Source organism: Procambarus clarkii, chromosome 39, assembly GCF_040958095.1.
Source record: "Procambarus clarkii isolate CNS0578487 chromosome 39, FALCON_Pclarkii_2.0, whole genome shotgun sequence".
In the NCBI taxonomy this organism is placed as follows: domain Eukaryota; kingdom Metazoa; phylum Arthropoda; class Malacostraca; order Decapoda; family Cambaridae; genus Procambarus; species Procambarus clarkii.
The window spans coordinates 9720665-9744769 of record NC_091188.1 but is presented as its reverse complement, the minus strand read 5'-3'; the positions used below and the strand labels follow the sequence as shown (position 1 = coordinate 9744769).

Genomic DNA, 24105 nt, shown 5'->3' with positions numbered 1-24105 from the left:
CCTCATACACCTCATGTATGATGTCACTGCCTCATACACCTCATGTATGGTGTCACTGCCTCATACACCTCATGTATGGTGTCACTGCCTCATACACCTCATGTATGGTGTCACTGCCTCATACACCTCATGTATGGTGTCACTGCCTCATACACCTCATGTATGGTGTCACTGCTTCATACACCTCATGTATGATGTCACTGCCTCATACACCTCATGTATGATGTCACTGCCTCATACACCTCATGTATGGTGTCACTGCCTCATACACCTCATGTATGATGTCACTGCCTCATACACCTCATGTATGGTGCCACTGCCTCATACACCTCATGTATGGTGTCACTGCCTCATACACCTCATGTATGATGTCACTGCCTCATACACCTCATGTATGGTGTCACTGCCTCATACACCTCATGTATGGTGTCACTGCTTCATACACCTCATGTATGATGTCACTGCCTCATACACCTCATGTATGATGTCACTGCCTCATACACCTCATGTATGGTGTCACTGCCTCATACACCTCATGTATGATGTCACTGCCTCATACACCTCATGTATGGTGCCACTGCCTCATACACCTCATGTATGGTGTCACTGCCTCATACACCTCATGTATGATGTCACTGCCTCATACACCTCATGTATGGTGTCACTGCCTCATACACCTCATGTATGGTGTCACTGCCTCATACACCTCATGTATGGTGTCACTGCCTCATACACCTCATGTATGATGTCACTGCCTCATACACCTCATGTATGATGTCACTGCCTCATACACCTCATGTATGATGTCACTGCCTCATACACCTCATGTATGATGTCACTGCCTCATACACCTCATGTATGGTGCCACTGCCTCATACACCTCATGTATGGTGTCACTGCCTCATACACCTCATGTATGGTGTCACTGCCTCATACACCTCATGTATGGTGTCACTGCCTCATACACCTCATGTATGGTGTCACTGCCTCATACACCTCATGTATGATGTCACTGCCTCATACACCTCATGTATGGTGTCACTGCCTCATACACCTCATGTATGGTGTCACTGCCTCATACACCTCATGTATGGTGTCACTGCCTCATACACCTCATGTATGATGTCACTGCCTCATACACCTCATACACACTCTCACCATCTAAGAATACTTGTATCATCCCTGTTTAATATATATTCTTTGAAGTGTCTTAAGAGTTCGGTACGATGCGAAGTAGTTATTAGCGATATTCTTCAATTATTAAATTAATGCAGTTTCAGTATATAATTGTTAACATTATATGTTGCAATCCACACACATCCACACATCCATAGCCACCTCCAAACACGCAATAATAATTATCCAGGTGAACTAGGATTAGGTTGAAGAGGAGACTATAAGAGTGTGTCTCTGCAGGTCTTCAAGGTGGTGGTCCAGAGTGAGACGAAGTGCTGGTTCGTGCTGCGCTGCTACGACGAGTTCCTCATCCTTCAGGAGGTCATCAGAAGCAAGGTGAGAGCAAAAAGTGTTTGGAGCAGGGCGGAGGACTCGAACCTGCGTCCTGGGTGCGGTTTTGGTGCCATCGGACTGAGCCAAAATATTGTTTTTTCATAGTGTCACTTCGCCCAATATGCCACCAGGCGATCCACATGTACTTTGTTTTTTCTATATAATGATATATTTAGAGATTTATTCATTGTCTATTTACTAGCTCCAAATATTAGATTTAGTAGGTGTTAAGCTGCATCTTAAGACAGTCGTTAGGGAGTGTGCTGAGCCCCAGAGCATTGTCTCCTCAGGTTCACGATGCCGCGATCAGCCTGCCGGCCCAGGAGTCAGCTGACAGACAGCACCTCGACCGCTTCATCCAGGGCGTCATGGTCGAACCCCGCATTGTCGCGCTGTAAGTCCCTCGCCTTAGTGCTGTATCTGAACCCTTGCTTGACCTACATACAAGCTACTCCAGTCCAACGACCGTCTTACCAACGACTGTCTTACCAACGACTGTCTTACCAACGACTGTCTTACCAACGACTGTCTTACCAACGACTGTCTTACCAACGACTGTCTTACCAACGACTGTCTTACCAACGACTGTCTTACCAACGACTGTCTTACCAACGACCGTCTTACCAACGACTGTAAGACAAACACTGACTAATGTGTATTTTAATGTCAGTATATGACTTATGCAACTGGTAACAAACTGCCGACACATATTTTATATTTAACAACAAAACGACATTTTTTTTCACAAATTTATCTTTTTTGTATATTGTGGGTATGGGTAGGGTCAGACCTGGGTAGGGTCAGACCTGGGTAGGGTCAGATCTGGGTAGGGTCAGACCTGGGTAGGGTCAGACCTGGGTAGGGTCAGACCTGGGTAGGGTCAGACCTGGGTAGGGTCAGACCTGGGTAGGGTCAGACCTGGGTAGGGTCAGACCCAGCTAGGGTCAGGTCGGTGAGGTGGTCACGTGGACTTTCATGGGTCAGTTTCTTGTTTACACTAGAAGCTGGAAATGAATAAAACATTTCTAAGAGTCAAAGCTTCGAACACGGACAGCCGTATGATAAGTCCATCGCGTCCCCATAAAACCAACCGGTCTTCACACTAGGCTGGTTAAAGCAGCGGCCGTCCTCCCCAGACGCATTCATCAGTTTTAACATACTGTGTATTAAACATTGGTTTGTTCTCGTATATAAATCAATATTATACATACAAATTCTGTGAATAGTTAGGTGTAGGTTAGGTGTTTAGGTTCTGTTGGCGATTATTTGTATTTGTAGTACGTGGGTGAAGCATTTATAGAATTGTGCTTCGAACAAAAGTAAGTCGTGAGTGAAGCACTTGTTCCGGAAGTGTTCGAACGTCATCAGTTGTGAGTCGTGTGTAAACCGTTTTTCATTCATAAACAGGGTTTGGCGGGTAGTTATCTTGAGTTTATCTTGAGATGATTTCGGGGCTTTAGTGTCCCCGCGGCCCGGTCCTCGACCAGGCCTCCACCCCCAGGAAGCAGCCCGTGACAGCTGACTAACACCCAGGTACCTATTTTACTGCTAGGTAACAGGGGCATAGGGTGAAAGAAACTCTGCCCATTGTTTCTCGCCGGCGCCTGGGATCGAACCCGGGACCACAGGATCACAAGTCCAGCGTGCTGTCCGCTCGGCCGACCGGCTCCCGGATGGATGGAATTACTTTTGGACGGGCTGCCTAACCAGGTTCTAACTATTGCTTCACTTCCCTCCACAGACCTGAAGTTCGAGAGTTCCTGCAGCTGGAGCGGGGCCGGGAGTCGACCAGCAGCAGCAGCAGCAGCAGCGGGGGGTCGAGCAGCACCCACTCCGTCACCCTCGACCCCAACTTCCTGATGCCTCCCGGCGCCCCAGCCCCCGGCAGGTCGCTATATATTATCCTCACTTTAATAAGACTATCAAAATCCTCAGATTAGGCAAAATTGTAATTAATTTTGTCAATAAAGATGTTAATAATAATGCTATACTCCCACACACTCACAAATGTTCTTATTGACGTGCTCGATAAGTCCCTACATGCTCCACTCCCGCATTGGATATCCTTGTCAAGATTTCAAATCCTCTGCATAATTATCCTCAGACGTCCACGAAGGATATACATGCAAGATAACATAATTAAAATATATCGTAGTTTCGCCTAAGATGTATATAAATAGGGTAAATAAAATAGTGGCATCGTATAATTGTACTAAACACTCGGCTCCTCCACAGGAAACCTATTGCTATCAGGACGGGTAGTGACCCGGAGGAGGCAGTTAGCGCCGCCGGGGACAAGGGCGTCTCACAGACCAGCATCGCCCTCGGCTGCGCGGAGAAGAAGTCGTAAGTGTTTGACCGGATCTTTGGCTAGTACAAGTACCCCAGACAATTGGGGGTATCAGATTCGCGAAGCAGTTACGCAAGCACTAACGAACCCGTACATCTTTTGTTATTCTTTGGCGGCTTTGTTTACAATTATTAAACAGTTAATGAGCTCCGAAGCACCAGGAGGCTGTTTATAACAATAACAACAGTTGATTGGGGAAGTTTTCATGCTTGTAAATCGTTTAATGAATGTAACCAAAGCCGTCAATGATTGAGGAAAGATGTACACGTTGTTGACCAGACCACACACTAGAAGTTGAAGGGACGACCATGTTTCGGTCCGTCCTGGACCATTCTCAAGTCGACTGTCGACTTGACCATTCTTACAATCGACTTGAGAATGGTCCAAGACGGACCGAAACGTCGTCGTCCCTTCAACTTCTTGTGTGTGTGGTCTGGTCAACATACTTTAGCCACGTTATTGTGACTCATCGCCTGCCTGCATGTACACGTTCGTACTTGCGTAACTGCTTCGTGAATCTGGCCTCAGAACTTAAGTGAATGTACTAAGGAGAGGCGGGCTGAGGCGGCCACGGCACTTAATATGATCCTGATCCTCACGTCTCTGTCTCTCTGCTGACGCAGACTTACTCCGTCCGACTTCGAGTTCCTGACGGTGGTGGGCAAGGGCAGCTTCGGCCGGGTGATGCTGGCCAGGTACCTTCATGACCAGAAGGTCTATGCTGTCAAGGTCAGGCCCCCCCCCACCCCCTCCGGCCCATCCCAAATCCTCATCCTCATACCCCTTCCAAGTGCTATATAGTCATAATAGCTCGGTGCTTTCTCGACGGGCTCACCGTAGCCCGTGCTACATAGACACTTCGTTCTGAGTAACTGAATCTGAAACAACGGTGCTTTATCCTGATAGCTCCCCCTTATACCTTCCCGCTGTCATTAACCTACCTCCCCCCCCCACCTCCACAGGTGCTGAACAAGCGACTCATCGTGCGGAGGAACGAGACGGCACACGTGCTGAGTGAACGGTCCGTGCTGATCAAGATGCTCAACCACCCGTACCTCGTGCAGCTGCACTTCGCCTTCACCACCACTCACAAGATCTTCTTTGTCCTCGACTACATCAATGGAGGCGAGGTACGCTCCCCCCCCCCCCCCACCACGCCCCCTCCTTGTGTCTTAAATCTCAATGTTCCCGTGAAATACAGTCACAGTCATGATGAATATAGCCGTGAAATACAGTCACAATCATGATGAATATAGCCGTGAAATACAGTCACAATCATGATGAATATAGCCGTGAAATACAGTCACAATCATGATGAATATAGCCGTGAAATACAGTCACAATCATGATGAATATAGCCGTGAAATACAGTCACAATCATGATGAATATAGCCGTGAAATACAGTCACAATCATGATGAATATAGCCGTGAAATACAGTCACAATCATGATGAATATAGCCGTGAAATACAGTCCCAATAAGGCGGTACAGAGCCACGCGCGTGTAAATACAGGGAGGGTCACACCTCAGTCAACTCACTCTGTGCTGTTCCTCGGGGCAGCTCTTCTTCCACCTGCAGAAGGAGCGAGTGTTCCAGGAGTCTCGGGCCAGGTTCTACGCTGCGGAGATGTGCTGTGCCCTCTCCTACATGCACAGCCAGGTCAGTATACCCCTAGTATGTGATCACCAGCTAGGTCAGTATACCCCTAGTATGGGATCACCAGTTAGGTCAGTATATCTCGCGTATGTGATCACCAGTTAGGTTAGTATACCTCCCGTATGTGATCACCAGCCACGTCAGTATACCCTTAGTATGGGATCACCAGATAGGTCAGTATATCTCGCGTATGTGATCACCAGTTAGGTGAGTATAGCTCGCGTATGTGATCACCAGTTAGGTGAGTATAGCTCGCGTATGGGATCACCAGTTAGGTGAGTATAGCTCGCGTATGGGATCACCAGTTAGGTCAGTATACCTCGTGTATGGGATCACCAGCTAGGTCAGTATACCTCGTGTATGGGATCACCAGCTAGGTCAGTATATCCCTAGTATGGGATCACCAGCTAGGTCAGTATATCCCTAGTATGGGATCACCAGCTAGGTCAGTATATCCCTAGTATGGGATCACCAGCTAGGTCAGTATATCCCTAGTATGGGATCACCAGCTAGGTCAGTATACCCCTAGTATGTGATCACCAGCTAGGTCAGTATACCCCTAGTATGTGATCACCAGCTAGGTCAGTATATCCCTAGTATGGGATCACCAGCTAGGTCAGTATATCCCTAGTATGGGATCACCAGCTAGGTCAGTATATCCCTAGTATGGGATCACCAGCTAGGTCAGTATACCCCTAGTATGTGATCACCAGCTAGGTCAGTATACCCCTAGTATGTGATCACCAGCTAGGTCAGTATATCCCTAGTATGGGATCACCAGCTAGGTCAGTATATCCCTAGTATGGGATCACCAGCTAGGTCAGTATACCCCTAGTATGGGATCACCAGCTAGGTCAGTATATCCCTAGTATGTGATCACCAGCTAGGTCAGTATACCCCTAGTATGTGATCACCAGCTAGGTCAGTATACCCCTGGTATGAGATCACCAGCGGACCTTGGGGGGCTGGAGGGGGGGGGGGAAGGGTCATGACCCTTGACCTAACGTCTTGTCACCTGACCCTCGAACGATGTCTTTAAAACTTAATAATTCCTCACTCGAATTTTTCATAACTTTCTTATTTAACAATTGGAAGGATTAGGCAAACTATAGTCTCTATATCCTGCTATCCTGTGTACTTCTAACCTCCGCCCCACCCCCACCCCTTTCCCCCCAGCTTATCCAACCCCTTCTCCCCCCCCCCCCCCACTCGCGTACTTATCCAACCCCCCTCCGTCTCAAGTGCTTATCCAACATTTGCTTCAAGCTTACTACCAAATTTCCATTCAAGTTGTTACCACAATAGACTTTTTTTTCCCCATAGTTCTGCTACCTTGTTAGCAACGCGGTGATATATATATATATATATATATATATGACTGAAAACTCACACCCCAGAAGTGACTCGAACCCATACTCCCAGGAGCAACGCAACTGGTAACTACAGGGCGCCTTAATCCGCTTGACCATCGCATATATATATATATATATATATATATATATATATATATATATATATATATATATATATATATATATATATATATATATATATATATATATATATATATATATATATATATATCCAATTTGAACACACACACACACACGGTTTCTTGGTTTGCCAGGATGGCCCTGGATATAATGGATATAAATGGATATAAATGGATATAAATGGATATAAATGGATATAAATGGATATAAATGGATATAAATGGATATAAATGGATATAAATAGGAACTTGCTTCATATAGGCCAATAGAACTTATGCTATTTTGTTTAATCTCATGTTCTTTAGGACACAGATAAATCCTTCATGTGAGTCTGTATAATGTAAAGAAGGCTTTCTTGATATCTTTCTCTCTTTATAAGTGAGGTAAAGACTGATATCTTACTGTGTATACTGTGAAGAGGACTTTTCATCGTAGCTATAACACAAGTGGAGGCTCACATGGCCAAGATAACACAAGTGGAGGCTCACAAGGGCAAGATAACACCAGTGGAGGCTCACAAGGGCAAGATAACACAAGTGGAGGCTCACAAGGGCAAGATAACACCAGTGGAGGCTCACAAGGGCAAGATAACACAAGTGGAGGCTCACAAGGCCAAGATAACACAAGTGGAGGCTCACAAGGGAAAGATAACACAAGTGGAGGCTCACAAGGGCACGATAACACAAGTGGAGGCTCACAAGGGCAAGATAACACAAGTAGAGGCTCACAAGGCCAAGATAACACAAGTGGAGGCTCACAAGGGCAAGATAACACAAGTGGAGGCTCACAAGGCCAAGATAACACAAGTGGAGGCTCACAAGGGCAAGATAACACAAGTGGAGGCTCACAAGGCCAAGATAACACAAGTGGAGGCTCACAAGGGCAAGATAACACAAGTGGAGGCTCACAAGGACAAGATAACACAAGTGGAGGCTCACAAGGGCAAGATAACACAAGTGGAGGCTCACAAGGCCAAGATAACACAATTGGGGGCTGACAAGGACAAGATAATACAAGTGGGGGCTGACAAGAACAAGATAACACAAGTGGGGGCTGACAAGGACAAGATAGCACAAGTAAGGGGCTGACAAGGATAAGATAACACAAGTGGGGGCTGACAAGGACAAGATAACACAAGTGGGGGCTGACAAAGACAAGATAACACAAGTGTTGGCTGGCAAGGACAAGATAACACAAGTGGGGGCTGACAAGGACAAGATAGCACAAGTAAGGGGCTGACAAGGACAAGATGACACAAGTGGGGGCTGACAAGGACAAGATAGCACAAGTAAGGGGCTGACAAGGACAAGATAACACAAGTGGGGGCTGACAAGGACAAGATAGCACAAGTAAGGGGCTGACAAGGACAAGATAGCACAAGTGGAGGCTGACAAAGGCAAGATAGCACAAGTAAGGGGCTGACAAGGACAAGATAGCACAAGTGGAGGCTGACAAAGGCAAGATAGCACAAGTAAGGGGCTGACAAAGGCAAGATACCACAAGTGGAGGCTGACAAAGGCAAGATAGCACAAGTAAGGGGCTGACAAAGGCAAGATAGCACAAGTAAGGGGCTGACAAAGGCAAGATAGCACAAGTAAGGGGCTGACAAAGGCAAGATAGCACAAGTAAGGGGCTGACAAAGGCAAGATAGCACAAGTAAGGGGCTGACAAAGGCAAGATACAGCTAAAGAGTAACACAAGACAGGGGCCTCGTAGCCTGGTGGACAGCGCGCAGGACTCGTAATTCTGTGGCGCGGGTTCGATTCCCGCACGAGGCAGAAACAAATGGGCAAAGTTTCTTTCACCCTAAGTGCCCCTGTTACCTAGCAGTAAATAGGTACCTGGGAGTTAGTCAGTTGTCACGGGCTGCTTCCTGGGGTGTGTGTGTGTGTGTGTGTGTGTGGTGTGGGAGAAAAAAAAAGTAGTTAGTAAGTTAGTAGTTAGTTAGTAAACAGTTGATTGACAGTTGAGAGGCGGGCCGAAAGAGCAAAGCTCAATCCCCGCAAAAACACAACTAGTAAACACAAGACCTTCAATTACTGAAGCTTCTGTACATAAATCCCAATACACACAGAGATCACACTAACGTGATGCATCAAATGAACAAATACCCTGTCGTAGCTCAGTCGATTAAGGTAGTGTCTGGGATGCTCCCGGACGCAGGTTCGAATCCTCGTCACGGCCCTTGTGGATTTGTTAAATCCCAATACATAAATTAATTAATATCTGGTACCTTTTGTGTTCCTCTCCCGCTCTTTTAAATCTTATACAATCGTCAGCGTTGAACAGCGTCTGGCCAAGCGTCTGAACATATATTATCCGTCGTATTTGAACGTTTTTTTCCCACCGATTTACAAATGTTTCTGCTCACTCTTGTATGTAGATCATTAACACACGCGCGTCTGTTTACTGAAGGCAACGTTTGTGTGGTTACAGGGAATTGCTTGCGCGCTAAAACCTTTGTCTCCTAAGTCACCGTTTGTGTGGTTACAGGGGATTGCTTGCGCGTTAAAACCTTTGTCTCCTAAGTCACCGTTTGTGTGGTTACAGGGGATCGTTTACCGCGACCTGAAGCCGGAGAACATCCTGCTGGACGCTGAGGGTCACATCGTGCTTACAGACTTCGGGCTGTGCAAGGAGGGCCTTCAGTACTGCTCCTCGAAAACCGCCACCTTCTGCGGCACCCCGGAGTACCTGGCGCCAGAAATTCTCAAGAAACAGGTATGAGTTCTGGGCTCTTGGGTTGGACTTGAGGCTCATCAACCGCCTGAGGGGTAATTAAGACCACCATATTAGTTGACCAGACCACACACTAGAAGGTGAAGGCTCACAATCGACTTGAGAATGGTCCAGGACGGACCGAAACGTCGTCGTCCCTTCACCTTCTAGTGTGTGGTCTGGTCAACTTACTTTAGCCACGTTATTGTGACTCTTCGCCTGCTCCACCATATTAGCTTACTTTAACAAAGAGAAAGCGCTGTATACTGTATACTAACTCTCAGTTTACATAGACTGAGAAGCTGAGTACATCTCTCAGTTGTATAGATGTCCTTGTGAGCACACCGTCCTTATCTCCAACACTTGTGCTTGTGGTGTTACGGACAGCGGACAGTACGCTGGACTTGTGATCCCGTGGTCCTGGGTTCGATCCCAGGCGCCAGCGAGAAACAATGGGCAGTTTCTTTCACCCTTTGCCCCTGTTACCTAGCAGTAAAATAGGTACCTGGGTGTTAGTCAGCTGTAACGGGCTGCTTCCTAGGGGGTGGAGGCCTGGTCGAAAACCGGGCCGCGGGGACACTAAAAAGCCCCGAAATCATCTCAAGATAACCTCAAGATAACAAGATGAGATAACCTTGTCAACGGTCACTGCTCTAGTTGACGCTCACATTCTCCTCCAAGGTGACATCCTTGTCGTACAATGACGTCACTCTGTCATTCATTGTATTTCCCCGAATATACTTGTATATCAGATTGATATCTTGGCTTGGAGGAGGTGTGGCCAGTCATCTGTTTCACGAGAGACCTGGTTTACCCCACAAGCAATATTTGTTTACATATGTAAAATGACAATTTGTTTACACTTTCTCCATTATTATTGATGGGTACGTCCTCGTCCTCAGCCGTACTCCCGGGCCGTGGACTGGTGGACTCTGGGAGCCGTGCTGTACGAGATGATGTACGGCCTACCGCCCTTCTACTCCAGAGACACGCCGGCCATGTACGACGCCATCATCAACAAGCCGCTCAAACTCAGGAATACCATCAGCCTCAAGGCCAGAGATATACTCCAAGGGGTAGGTGTATATATATATATATATATACACACCGCCTCCATGCTATCCTCACCACACTATAAACATTACATGTGCGGCTCGCTGGTGGGTTTAGGGCGCCCTATTAACCGCGGGAGAGCTGTTAGGGGCTAACATAATATCTTACTGACCATAGTCCAGGGCTAAATAAACCTCTCGGTGTATATTTAGAGCAGAAATAGAGCATGTGTATGTATATGTGTGTGTGTGTGTGTGTGTGTGTGTGTGTGTGTGTGTGTGTGTACTCACCTAGTTGTGCTTGCGGGGGTTGAGCTTTGGCTCTTTGGTCCCGCCTCTCAACTGTCAAGCTACTAATGTATATGTGTATTCACGTAGTTGTATTCACCTAGTTGTGTTTGCGGGGGTTGAGCTTTGCTCTTTCGGTCCGCCTCTCAACTGTCAATCAATCAACTGTTACTAACTACTACTAACTATTTTTTTTTCATTCTCACACATACACACCCAGGAAGCAGCCCGTAACAGCTGTCTAACTCCCAGGTACATATTTACTGCTAGGTAATAGGGGCGTCAGGGTGAAAGAAACTCTGCCCATTTTTGTTTCCGCCGGCGCCGGGAATCGAACCCCATACTACACAACTACGTATTAAGCGTGCTGTCCACTCAGCCACCAGCGCCCCTGTGTGTATGTGTGTGTGTTTACTATTTGTATTTAATATTTATATCTGCAGAATCGAGCTATTAGTTGTTGGACTCCGCCTTCCTAACCAATGTATTTTTCCTCTACTATGTCTACTATATATATTTCTCACTAATACACACACACACACACACACACACACACACACACACACACACACACACACACACACACACACACACACACATCCTCAGAAAGCAGGCCGTAGCAACTGTCTAATTCCCAGGTACCTATTTACTGCTAGGTGAACAGGGGCATCAGTGTGAAAGAAAATCAGCCCCTTTGTTTCTGCTTCTGCCGGGGATCGAACCCAGGGCCCTTAGGATTACGACCCCCGAGCGCTGTCCACTCAACCATGTGTGTATATGTGTATATATATGTACTCACCTATTCGTGCTTGCGGGGGTTGAGCTCTGGCTCTTTGGTCAGGCAGCTGTCTGTGTGTATATGTGTGTGTGTGTATATATATGTGTGTATGGAGCCAGATGGTGACCTCTCATCTTCGGCAGCTGCTGCAGAAGGACCCGAAGGACCGGCTGGGAGCCAGCATCAATGACGGGGAGGAGGTCAAGAGCCACGAGTTCTTCAAGACTATAGACTGGGACTTGGTGGCCAGGCGCGGTGTCCGCCCGCCCTTCTCCCCCACCGTGGTGAGCTGCTCTCTTGTCTCTCGCACTTGCTTTTAGTCAATATTGACTTATTTAATAAGTGCATATGTGACATACTAATTGATTGTGAATATTTTAGTTTACCTTGAAAAGCTTCATAGAAAACACCGACCTCACCTAACCTTCTTAGTATGTTAAGATAAGCATCTTATTGCTTCTTATTTACAATTATTACTTAACCTATCAACGGTAATAATTGTAATTCTTGTGTGTGTGTCTGTCACACACACTGGCTTGTGTTTTACGCTCAACTAACACAACACTAGCGTGTTAGTTGAGTCGACTACACTAGTGTGTTAGTTGAGTCGACTACACTAGCGTGTTAGTTGAGTCGACTACACTAGCGTGTTAGTTGAGTCGACTACACTAGTGTGTTAGTTGAGTCGACTACACTAGCGTGTTAGTTGAGTCGACTACACTAGTGTGTTAGTTGAGTCGACTACACTAGTGTGTTAGTTGAGTCGACTACACTAGTGTGTTAGTTGAGTCGACTACACTAGTGTGTTAGTTGAGTCGACTACACTATTGTGTTAGTTGAGTCGACTACACTATTGTGTTAGTTGAGTCGACTACACTAGTGTGTTAGTTGAGTCGACTACACTAGCGTGTTAGTTGAGTCGACTACACTAGTGTGTTAGTTGAGTCGACTACACTATTGTGTTAGTTGAGTCGACTACACTAGTGTGCAAGTTGAGTCGACTACACTAGTGTGTTAGTTGAGTCGACTACACTAGTGTGTTAGTTGAGTCGACTACACTAGTGTGTTAGTTGAGTCGACTACACTAGTGTGTTAGTTGAGTCGACTACACTAGTGTGTTAGTTGAGTCGACTACACTAGTGTGTTAGTTGAGTCGACTACACTAGTGTGTTAGTTGAGTCGACTACACTAGTGTGTAAAGAAGACAACACTAGTACACATGTTACAAAGTCTACAATAGCATGTATGCTAGTGTAGACTAGTGGGTACACCGCACTCATCCTGTGAGGGGTCGCCCAAAAGCGTTACTGAGTCTACAAATGATGTTAACCAGACCTCAGCTAGTATTTAACAGTAGCGTTTATAATTTATCTGCACATAATCTGTATATATTAAAAACAATATTTGTTTGTCCGTTCGGGGCTGAAGGCCAGACGCTTGGGGCTAGCCTCTCTAAACCTTGCAGGACGACTGCTTTTGGTTCGAGGACGGTCATAGGCGTGTTGGGGAGGGCTAATTTCCAATCTCTATAAATATCCGAATCCATCCTCGCTATGATTCAATCCCGATGATTGTAGATTGGGTACCCGGCAGTGCCAGGGAAGTGACGATGATTACAGTGATGAGGATGATGTGTGTGTGTAGTGTAGATGCATGTATAGTGACACCCCACGCCGGGTACCTCTTATAGTGAATTATATTATTAAAGCTAGTAGCAAATGTCATGCATTTAAACTTACCCCAGACCATAATGGGTGTGTCCTCCCCCCTCCACAGGACGGCGAGGCGGACACCCGGAACGTGGACCCCATGTTTACGAAGGAGGCGGTGCTGGGGCACTCCCCAGCCTCCCCCAGCGGCCTCTCCGCCTCCGTGCAGGCCGTCGACCACGTCTTCCAGGGCTTCAGCTACGCCCCGCCGCTTGAGTTTGACGCGCAGTGACGAGCCCGGACCTGAGGCAGAGGTTGAAGTGCTCTGTGATCCTGGGACCGAGTGACAAGATGCCGCCGCCACTGGGCTCTGGATCGAGTCCAGCTCTCTGGATCAAGTCCAGCTCTCTGGATCAATTCCAGCTCTTTGGATCAAGTCCCGCTCTCTGGGTCAAGTCCAGCTCTCTGGGTCAAGCCCAGCTCTCTGGGTCAAGTCCATGCAGCTCTCTGGATCAAGTCCAGCTCTCCGGATCAAGCCCAGCTCTCTGGGTCAAGTCCATGCAGGTCTCTGGATCAAGTCCAGTTTCTCGTTGGTGCACGCAACAAATCGCCAGGCAGCAGTGCACCTGAGGATGAGTAGGACTTACCAGACCAAGTATGGTAAGTCGAACACAGTGGTGTGGCGCTGCGCTAACACTGTAAACGAAGCTCTGAACCTCTAACGAATACGTTTTTCGTAACACTCACACGAGTTGGAGAAACTTTTAGCCCCCTTCCCCCTCCTACACCCTCCTACACACCCCTTCCCCCCTTCCCCCCCACCTCTTACACCCCCCCTCCCCCCTACCGAAAAAAAAGACATAACGTATCTTAAGACATGTCGCGAAATTAAGACTTTTCGTGGATTGTAAAGTTTGTACTGACTTGAAAGAGCTTGGTGCTGTCTTACGTCTGGTCAGCTTAACTGATTAATACAGCTGTTGTTGTTGTTGTTGTTGTTGTTGTTGTTGTTGTTTTTGTTTTTGTTGTTGTTGAATACATAAACCAGTGACGACAAGGGTGTCCAACACGGGTGAGAACACAACAGTGCCTCTGGGTCCACACAGCCCGCCCTCACACATCAAGTCCATTCCATCCAGCAGTCGACCCCCCCACAGACGTATTCATCAACTATAACACCCTCTTCATTCACAGTAGGAATTTTCTCGAATATAAATTAACATTGCTATATATTAACATATTGTGCATATTTAGGCACTGGTTAGGTTAGGTGTTTAGGTTCTGTTGGCGATTATTTGTATTTGTAGTACGTGGGTGAAGCATTTACAGCGTTGTGGTTCGAACAAAAGTCGTCAGTGAAGCACTTGTTCCGGAAGTGTTCGAACGAAATCAGTTGTGAGTCGTGTGTAAACCGTTTTTCATTCATAAACAGGGGGGGGGGGGGTTTGGCCGGATGCATGGAATGGACTTTGGCTTTTTTGTTTATAAGAACGGGCTGATCCACGAATCTGTTGTGTTCGGTTGTCTACACCTACCCCCCTCCCCCCACTCCCCCATCGAGCCCAATCCCCTCCTCCCCTTCTCTGGAGCAGACTGATGGGTCCATATGTCACAGACTCACAGTGTAATCAGCAGTGTTGCAAGACAGACTGTTGCATAGTGTCCTAACTCGCCTTGTGTCTGATATTATTATTATTTACACTGACGAAGAGGGTTCGTCTCTTCCTGTGATTAAATGTACAACTGAACCGATTGGATTTTCCATTGGTCAATTGTACGTAGGTGTCAATATGTGTGTGTGTGTGTGTGTGTGATTATTCTGTCCAATAAAGTATTTTTCAGATTATTCGTGTATGTTTTACCTCCGGTAAAGATTAAACGCTGGTCACGGGTCCCGTGTCACAGGTGGTCACGGGCCCTGTGTCACAGGTGGTCACGGGTCCCGTGTCACAGGTGGTCACGGGTCCCGTGTCACAGGTGGTCACGGGTCCCGTGTCACAGGTGGTCACGGGTCCCGTGTCACAGGTGGTCACGGGCCCTGTGTCACAGGTGGTCACGGGTCCCGTGTCACAGGTGGTCACGGGCCCCGTGTCACAGGTGGTCACGGGTCCCGTGTCACAGGTGGTCACGGGTCCCGTGTCACAGGTGGTCACGGGCCCCGTGTCACAGGTGGTCACGGGTCCCGTGTCACAGGTGGTCACGGGCCCCGTGTCACAGGTGGTCACGGGCCCCGTGTCACAGGTGGTCACGGGCCCCGTGTCACAGGTGGTCACGCCCCCCCCCCCCCCCCTGTCACTGGGGTGCGTGGCGAATTATCAAGAAGGAACACCTTATAGCTGTAATTTGCACTCGAGGGAGTTGCTTCACCAGAGTGTGTAGTACCTAACTTTCACTCGTCTTCCTTAACCAGCAGGTAATTCAGGCCTACCTGTTGGTCCCGAGTACACTCTCTCAGTGTTCTTAGCTCAGTAAATGTTCACTCTCAGTGTTCCTAACCCAGTAAATGCTCACTCTCAGTGTTCCTAACTCAGTAAATGCTCACTCTCAGTGTTCCTAACTCAGTAAATGCTCACTCTCAGTGTTCCTAACTCAGTAAATGCTCACTCTCAGTCTTCCTAACTCAGTAAATGCTCACTCTCAGTGTTCCTAACTCAGTAAATGCTCACTCACGGTGTTCCTAACCCAGTAAATGCTCACTCTCAGTGTGCCTAACCCAGTAAATGCTCACTCTCAGTGTTCCTAACTCAGTAAATGCTCACTCACGGTGTTCCTAACCCAGTAAATGCTCACTCACAGTGTTCCTAACCCAGTAAATGCTCACTCTCAGTGTTCCTAACCCAGTAAATGCTCACTCTCAGTGTTCCTAACTCAGTAAATGCTCACTCTCAGTCTTCCTAACTCAGTAAATGCTCACTCTCAGTGTTCCTAACTCAGTAAATGCTCACTCTCAGTGTTCCTAACTCAGTAAATGCTCACTCTCAGTGTTCCTAACTCAGTAAATGCTCACTCTCAGTGTTCCTAATTCAGTAAATGCTCACTCTCAGTGTTCCTAACTCAGTAAATGCTCACTCTCAGTGTTCCTAACTCAGTAAATGCTCACTCTCAGTGTTCCTAACTTAGTAAATGCTCACTCTCAGTGTTCCTAACTCAGTAAATGCTCACTCTCAGTGTTCCTAACCCAGTAAATGCTCACTCTCAGTGTTCCTAACCCAGTAAATGCTCACTCTCAGTGTTCCTAACTCAGTAAATGCTCACTCACAGTGTTCCTAACTCAATAAATGCTCAATTTAAATGCTCCCAAAATCTCTCGCCTTCTGTATTTCCGGCAGGCAGAGCAGGAGTAATGATGCTGATTATTATGTTAACTTTAACATGCAAACAACATGATAAATTATTATGTTAAAACCTCCAAAGGAAAGAAATGATCACAAGCATGTGTCATTACTCCTTAACTATCCCTTGCAATTAAGCTTAAACTCCTTAACCTCTGCAACAACAACTTATCTATAACTGATACTGATCCACATTAATCGCATTCATTAGTCACTGGGCTTCTTGTTCGGGTCACTTGGGCTGGATGGTCGAGGCTACAAGAGGTAGAAAAATCGGAGAAATATATATTGATTGTCCGTCAAATTGCCTACTACACCTACAAGGATAATTGTCAAGTGCTCAGTAAATCACTCGTCTAAATGGTATTTAGACGAGTGATTCTTTATTCTCAGCGAGTATCCCCCTATTAAGTTTACAGTTTACCAACGCAGCGGCTGTACACTGAGCGTGGAGGAAAAGCTAAGTTTTCCTTATCTTGTACGTTTTCTCTAAGAATATAGAAAACGCAAGGATAGGAATAACTTTACTGGAATGAATTTGAAAGGCATTAAATTGATTTCGTTTTTAAATTTAGATCACCATGTAACTGGTAAACAGAGAAATAAGAATGAACGAGAACTTGCAAGGATATTTTTCCCTTAGAGAGCATCCTTGGTGACTCCTGTCATGATCTGTTGTTCACTTACTCTTACTCTTAATTTTGCTTAAAATCACATCATTCCTCACTGAACATTACACACAGAGATCACACTAACATGATACATCAAATGAACAAATCCACAAGGGCCGTGACGAGGATTCGAACCCGCGTTCGGGAGCATCCCAGACACTGCCTTAATCGACTGAGCTACGACAGGGTAAAAAGAGTTGAAACCGAAGTTCTACTGCACTTGCTGGATCCCGTAGCCTCTCCGAGGCACAAACCAGGATTTTACACAACTCCCCCCTGCACCCGAGCTATGTCAATAGACCCTTCTCCCTCTTCGCCCTTACATCATTACACACTCAGTCGATTAAGGCAGTGTCTGGGATGCTCCCGGACGCGGGTTCGAATCCTCGTCACGGCCCTTGTGGATTTGCTCACTGAACATGTTCTCCCTACACCGCCCCACGGGTGCAGCTGCATGTGCAGTTGTCCTGACAATGGGCGATGGCTTATATTTTGAGTGGGGGAGTCCGTATAAACAACTGGGCCTCTACCCTTCAGACTGAACTATTTCCCTTGCTTCTTGCACTGAAATGTGAAGAAGTCTGCAAAAATGATTCATTATTTGTAAGTGACTCTTTTATCATCATTAATTGCTCTCAACTCTTTAAGACATAACTGTAACATGCTCGTGTCCGAAGCTAGACACAAATACAACAAAATTATTAATGATAGTAACAGAGTCCATTTCATGTGGACTCCATTTCATGTTGGCCTCCGAATGCATGATAGAGCTGATGAGTTAGGCAATAAATCTGCTGTTAAAGGAGAAATTTAGCATAACTTACAATTCTACAGCTTCTTTCAAATGGCTTCCACAACTTGAAAAAAGGTGTGAAAGCCACCTATATGCGGAACTTTAAAGCCAGATTCAACGAAGATTTTGAGCATCAGAATAATTAAACTTTAAACGCAACAGTTACATCAAGGTTAGTAGACTGTCCAGGATGTCCTCTCGAGTAGTAAATCGCATTATTTTGACGCATAAATTCCTCAATGCCAAACATATTATGTTACTAAAAAATTACCGCGACTCGCAAAACTAAGGTGACGTCCCGTTTTCTATTCGTGGGAGGGGGTCCTCGATTAGGTTTGGTTCTACCTATTTAATGCATTCCAGCGTTATGAACGCTCGAGAGGACGGAGTGCATAAAGTGCTAGCCCGCACCCCCCCCCCCTACCCCTCGTAGTCCTATAATAACTAAGTACGCGCATGCGCTAGTGACGTCACTGCGCATGCGTGACGTCACTAGCCCTCCATTTTGTGTGGTGGTAAACACGACGAGGGAGCGAAATAGTGTTGACTATTTTGATTCCATTACAAATGTTTATCCTCCCCGTAGCCGCGTGTTGTAATGATAATCTGTCAGTGTAGGGAATTATCTGTTGTGTGTATGCATTTGCTTGCGGGTTTTGTTGGTTTTATCCCTTCATAAACGTGTCATGGTTGATGCTGTACCTAATGGTATTAGCTTGGTCCACGGGCGAGTACCTTTGTTGGGCAGAGTGGGGGGGGGGGTTGAAGCTGTATGGGGGGGGGCAGGAGGGGGGGCAGAGGGGGAGAAGCTGTATAAATGTGAATGTACATAAATATGTTATGTTAAATAAAAACATACCCGGGGCTTTGTAATTACTTTGTTCTTTGTCATGTTCACGAGAACAGCCTCATAGTACACGCAAAGTTGGCCAGTGTGGACTACTAACCCCTCCCCCCCCATGGCTCACCATCGTGCCAGATGATGAGGTTTGGCATCCCATAACTACCCGACTCTTGCCACAAACTGCATGACTCTTTATCAACCCGTTCTCGCAAATTTAATAAGTCAATATTGACTTATTAAATATGTGCATAGGTGACATACTTAACATAATAGTTTCCCTTGAAAAGCTTCATAGAAAACACCGACCTTACCTAACCTATTTAGTATGTTAAGATAAGCATCTTATTGCTTCGTAATTACAATAATTACCTAACCTATACCTATAATAGGTTAAGTAACAATTGTAATTACGAAGCTATAAGATGCTTATTTTAACATACTAAGTAGGTTAGGTAAGGTCGGTGTTTTCTATGAAGCTTTTCAAGGGAAACTATTATGTTTAGTATGTCACCTATGCACGCAACTAATAAGTCAATATTGACTTATTAAATTTGCGAGAACGGGTTGCTCTTTATACAGATTCAGGCGACTACATCAATAGTTCACCTAAATATATTATTTAAAAAATCTAGTGGAGCTGAGGAGGAGGAATATGATATATGTTGGGCGGAGGTGGAATATTTCCTGCCATATGTGTGCTAGCAGGATCGAGCTTCAGCTCTCTGACCCCACCTTCCCAGCTAAACCAAGCCCAGCCTAACATAGCCTAGTGTCACTTCACGTCACACTTATAGTACCAGTAACCTCTCACAGTTCCATGCCGTTTACTCCGTCAATAAAGGTGGAGGTGGAACAAAGACTGGGAACAGTCGTTAGTGGAGTACTCAGGGATCTATAGCCTAGGTTCTTGATACTGATGTAAACCACAATATATTTACATTTGAATGCTATACGTCAATGGACCCCTGGCTGCCTGGTTCGAATCCTTCAAAGGTCAAAAGTTTTATATATATATAAATTTATATATAATATATATATATATATATATATATATATATATATATATATATATATATATATATATATATATATATATATATATATATATATATATTTATAATGACAGTGTCAGACAACGAAGGAAGGATTGAAACAGGAATTTCCTTAAGTACTTTCGTATTTAATAATACATATTCAGTAGGATGGTTTTACAAGTCAGTAGATTGGATATATGAGCAGTAGAGAGGTGAAGTGAAGTGAGATACAATGGCATATATATGAATGGGATTGGGTGGATATACACCACTGCGATATGGTACGAACAAGCCACTGGGGACTACTCTTTCAAGCCTGACAAAAAGATATCCAGAGACACTGCATTAGCCATACACAGACTCAGACTTGGTTACAAATGCTGCTGGGAGGTAATAAACCCAATAGTTAAAGAGTGTCACATCTGTGGAACATAAGCAGAGGCGCCACTATTGCACTACTTACTGGAATGTGAAGCTACTGAAGCCCTGCGCATCAAACTCAACATTAATCCAACGACAGCAGCTGCATTAGGTACACATTCTGCAGCGACTACAGTGGTTAGAAAAGCCGTTGAAGAATGGGACTCTCTAGTGAACATTCTGCACCTACATCCGCCACCAAGATATTGTTATTAAAACAAGACTAAAACCAGTGCACTAAAACAAAAGGGAAAAAGGAGGAAACCCCACCTCCATTTAAGACTTTGACCCAAATATCAGAGTAACAAGGTTATCGCAAATAACCAAACTCAATTCCGGGCTCACCATAGCCCGTGCTACATGGACATTTCGTTCCGAGTAGCTAAATCTAAAACAACAACAACAATGTGGATATAAATAGGAACTGCATCGTATGGGCCAATAGACCCATACATGGATAATAATAGCATAAGATAGAGAATATTAACAATGAATTGATGAGACAAATATGTATTAATGATCCTACTCAAATCACCCATTAGCTGATCAATCAAAAATGGTTCTAAGTTATACAAAATACTGCTAATGTTCAAATTACATGATTTTGTAATCTGCATTAAAGCAGATTCAATTATGTTCCTATTGAAAGTAATTTTACAATTCGTTATTGAAGAAGCCATCTCCCAATCAATTTGGTGAGAATTTTCGGACAAATGAACAAACAAAACATTAGACAATTGGCCATGTCTTACACAGTATTTATGTTGCGAAATTTTACATTTCAAATCTCTAGACGTTTGCCCAACATAGAACCTATTACAGTCTTTACGAGGTATTTTATAAATGACACAATTATCACTACGAGGATTATTTCTAACTAATAGTTTTCCAGCAGTACTTTCATAGTTAAACAATACAAGTATATCAAAACTTTTCAAGACTTTGACCATATTTTCAAACCCAGAAAAATATGGTAAACATAACACATTCTTTGGCCGAATTTTCTCACTGTATATATTATTATAATATGCACGACGTGCTTTGCTACGGCAAACTTCCAAAAAACTCAGTGGATAACAAAGCTTGTGACCAATAGAATCAATATTCTTAGACTCTTTATCTAAGAATTCTGGACTAATAACCCGAAGAGCTCTTAGATACATAGAGGAAAAAATGGATTGTTTCACAGTGATTTTTCCTCTATGTATCTAAGAGCTCGCACCTAAGACACACGCACGCACACACATACATACGCGCACATATATCTGTCAATATATGTGCAGTCTCCGTGGCGTAGTGGTAAGACTCTCGCCTGGCGTTCCGCGAGCACTTTGTCCTGGGTTCGTATCCTGGCCGGGGAAGGATTTACTGGGCGCAAATCCTTAACTTTAGCCTCTGTTTAACTCAACAGTAAAATGGGTACTTGGTTGTAACAACGATTCTTCGTGAGGGTCGTATTCCAGGGACCATAGGATTAAGGACCTGCCCGAAACGCTACGCGTACTAGTGGCTGTACAAGAATGTAACAACTCTTGTATATATAAATAAAAAAAAAATATTCATAAAAGAGTCTGTCTGTCGTTTTGTCTGTTCAAGGTTGGAGGCCAGACTTTTTCTGTTAGAATGACACAACTTTCCACGGTGAGTGGTCATAGGGTGGCTGGGGTGTCGACGCCATGCCCCTCTTTAAGCAACATTGACTCCTATTGCAGCAACCAACGACTCCTGTGAAGTCTCAAATATGGGTTTGATTGTCCATAGAGTGTTAATTTTATACTTTCCCAGCTGTTACCGGCACTGAATACATTGTGAATTGCATCAAGTGGGCATAGGTGGATGATGGGCATAGGTGGATGATGGGCATAGGTGGATGATGGGCATAGGTGGATGATGGGCATAGGTGGATGATGGGCATAGGTGGATGATGGGCATAGGTGGATGATGGGCATAGGTGGATGATGGGCATAGGTGGATGATGGGCATAGGTGGATGATGGGCATAGGTGGATGATGGGCATAGGTGGATGATGGGCATAGGTGGATGATGGGCATAGGTGGATGATGGGCATAGGTGGATGATGGGCATAGGTGGATGATGGGCATAGGAAATCATTAATTATATTTATATTACTGTAGCCAAAATATAAATATATTACAGTATATATATACGGTACGTATATATGTGTCTTTGTAGTAGGCAAGTGACCAGATGATTGATGTATGTATGTGCATTGTATGTACTAATATGTGCTGGACATTTAAGACCACTATCAAACCTTTGCTTTGATTTCATCATCAACTTCTCTCTTCACCTCTGACAATCTCCATCTCCCGCCATGCACAAGTATAGTCTCTCGTGTCACCTCACAAGACTCACTGCATGAGGACGTAGCTCACTATCATGTGTTTTCCGTAACTTATGCTAATATATTCAGAGTGCAAGAAATATTAAAGCCAGTCTCATCAGAAATATTTAATAATATTACCTGATTTACCAGGAAATGCGACTTCGGTACCGTAAGTTAACCGTAGAAGTTAAATTGCGATTCTCATCTCCACTAGTTCGCTGATCTCTTGACTACCGCGACTACTTCGAATATTCTCATAGCAGCTGGGAGGCCAGACCGTCCTCCTTAGGTTTTCCAACGTCAAGAAGTTGTCGTAATAAAGTGCCCCGAGACTAACCTACCAGAGGACCCAAAACAGGAAACGGGACAGTAAGTTTAAGTTTTTTTTAAGTTTTCTTAGATTAAGGACATGCCCGAAACGCTGCGCGTACTAGTGGCTTTACAAGATTGTAATTACTGTGCTATGTATCCTCAATCCCAATGTACCTTCTTGTATATATATAAATAAAATAAAATATAAAATAAAATAAAATAAAATAAAATAAAATAAAATAAAATAAAATAAGTCAATTTCGCGTACCGCTACCAATTTCCAGTACGACGATTTTTGACCTTAGGTGAACTATACGTCAAAATGAGGCGCTTTATTAGGAGGATGGCTGGCCCAGGTTCCCTGGCGCGTTGTGGGAGCGTAAACTAGTGTAAACACCGAGTTATATTTTCATGTACCATACAGTACGAAGTACAGGAAATGGAAGTTACAGCTGGCTTTCTATAGCACGTTCAGGACTTCGTAAATAACGAATACAGGAATTACCGAACATCGTAAATAATGTATGCAGGCCATTGACCCACCAGCAACTGTACTTTAGTTTTTAATTCAGAGACTATTTTCATTAATAAATTTTACTGGGTCGTCATTAGAGACCATTTCGGTCATTTCGAGCATTCGTTTAGTTTTTCCATTCCTTATTCAGTTGATGAAGCTGGTAGTGGCTGGTGTGAATGTTGACCTGTAGTCCAGGCTGAAGGTCGTTAACTTGTTGAAGGCGCTGCCCGAGTGTGTTGACCACTGCCCGAGTGTGTTGACCACTGCCCGAGTGTGTTGACCACTGCCTGCTGGATGAGAGGTGTTGACCACTGCCTGCTGGATGAGAGGTGTTGACCAC

The 24105-nt window shown here is 45.1% G+C and overlaps 1 protein-coding gene across 4 annotated transcripts in view; it reads left to right on the top strand.

Annotated features, from left to right (window-relative positions):
* The window catches only part of LOC123760293 (serine/threonine-protein kinase Sgk2), a 34933-nt gene extending 19592 nt beyond the window's left edge, over positions 1 to 15341 (top strand). For all 4 annotated transcript variants that reach the window (XM_045745840.2, XM_045745842.2, XM_045745841.2 and 1 more), the window contains 11 exons: positions 1417 to 1512; positions 1800 to 1903; positions 3251 to 3397; positions 3745 to 3855; positions 4483 to 4588; positions 4822 to 4989; positions 5422 to 5520; positions 9561 to 9731; positions 10631 to 10804; positions 11990 to 12130; positions 13623 to 15341. In XM_045745840.2, coding sequence (XP_045601796.1) covers positions 1417 to 1512; positions 1800 to 1903; positions 3251 to 3397; positions 3745 to 3855; positions 4483 to 4588; positions 4822 to 4989; positions 5422 to 5520; positions 9561 to 9731; positions 10631 to 10804; positions 11990 to 12130; positions 13623 to 13787 — 1482 coding nt within the window. In that variant the 3' untranslated portion in view covers positions 13788 to 15341. The remainder of the gene's footprint in view (positions 1 to 1416; positions 1513 to 1799; positions 1904 to 3250; positions 3398 to 3744; positions 3856 to 4482; positions 4589 to 4821; positions 4990 to 5421; positions 5521 to 9560; positions 9732 to 10630; positions 10805 to 11989; positions 12131 to 13622) is intronic.
* Positions 15342 to 24105: the final 8764 nt, after the last annotated feature.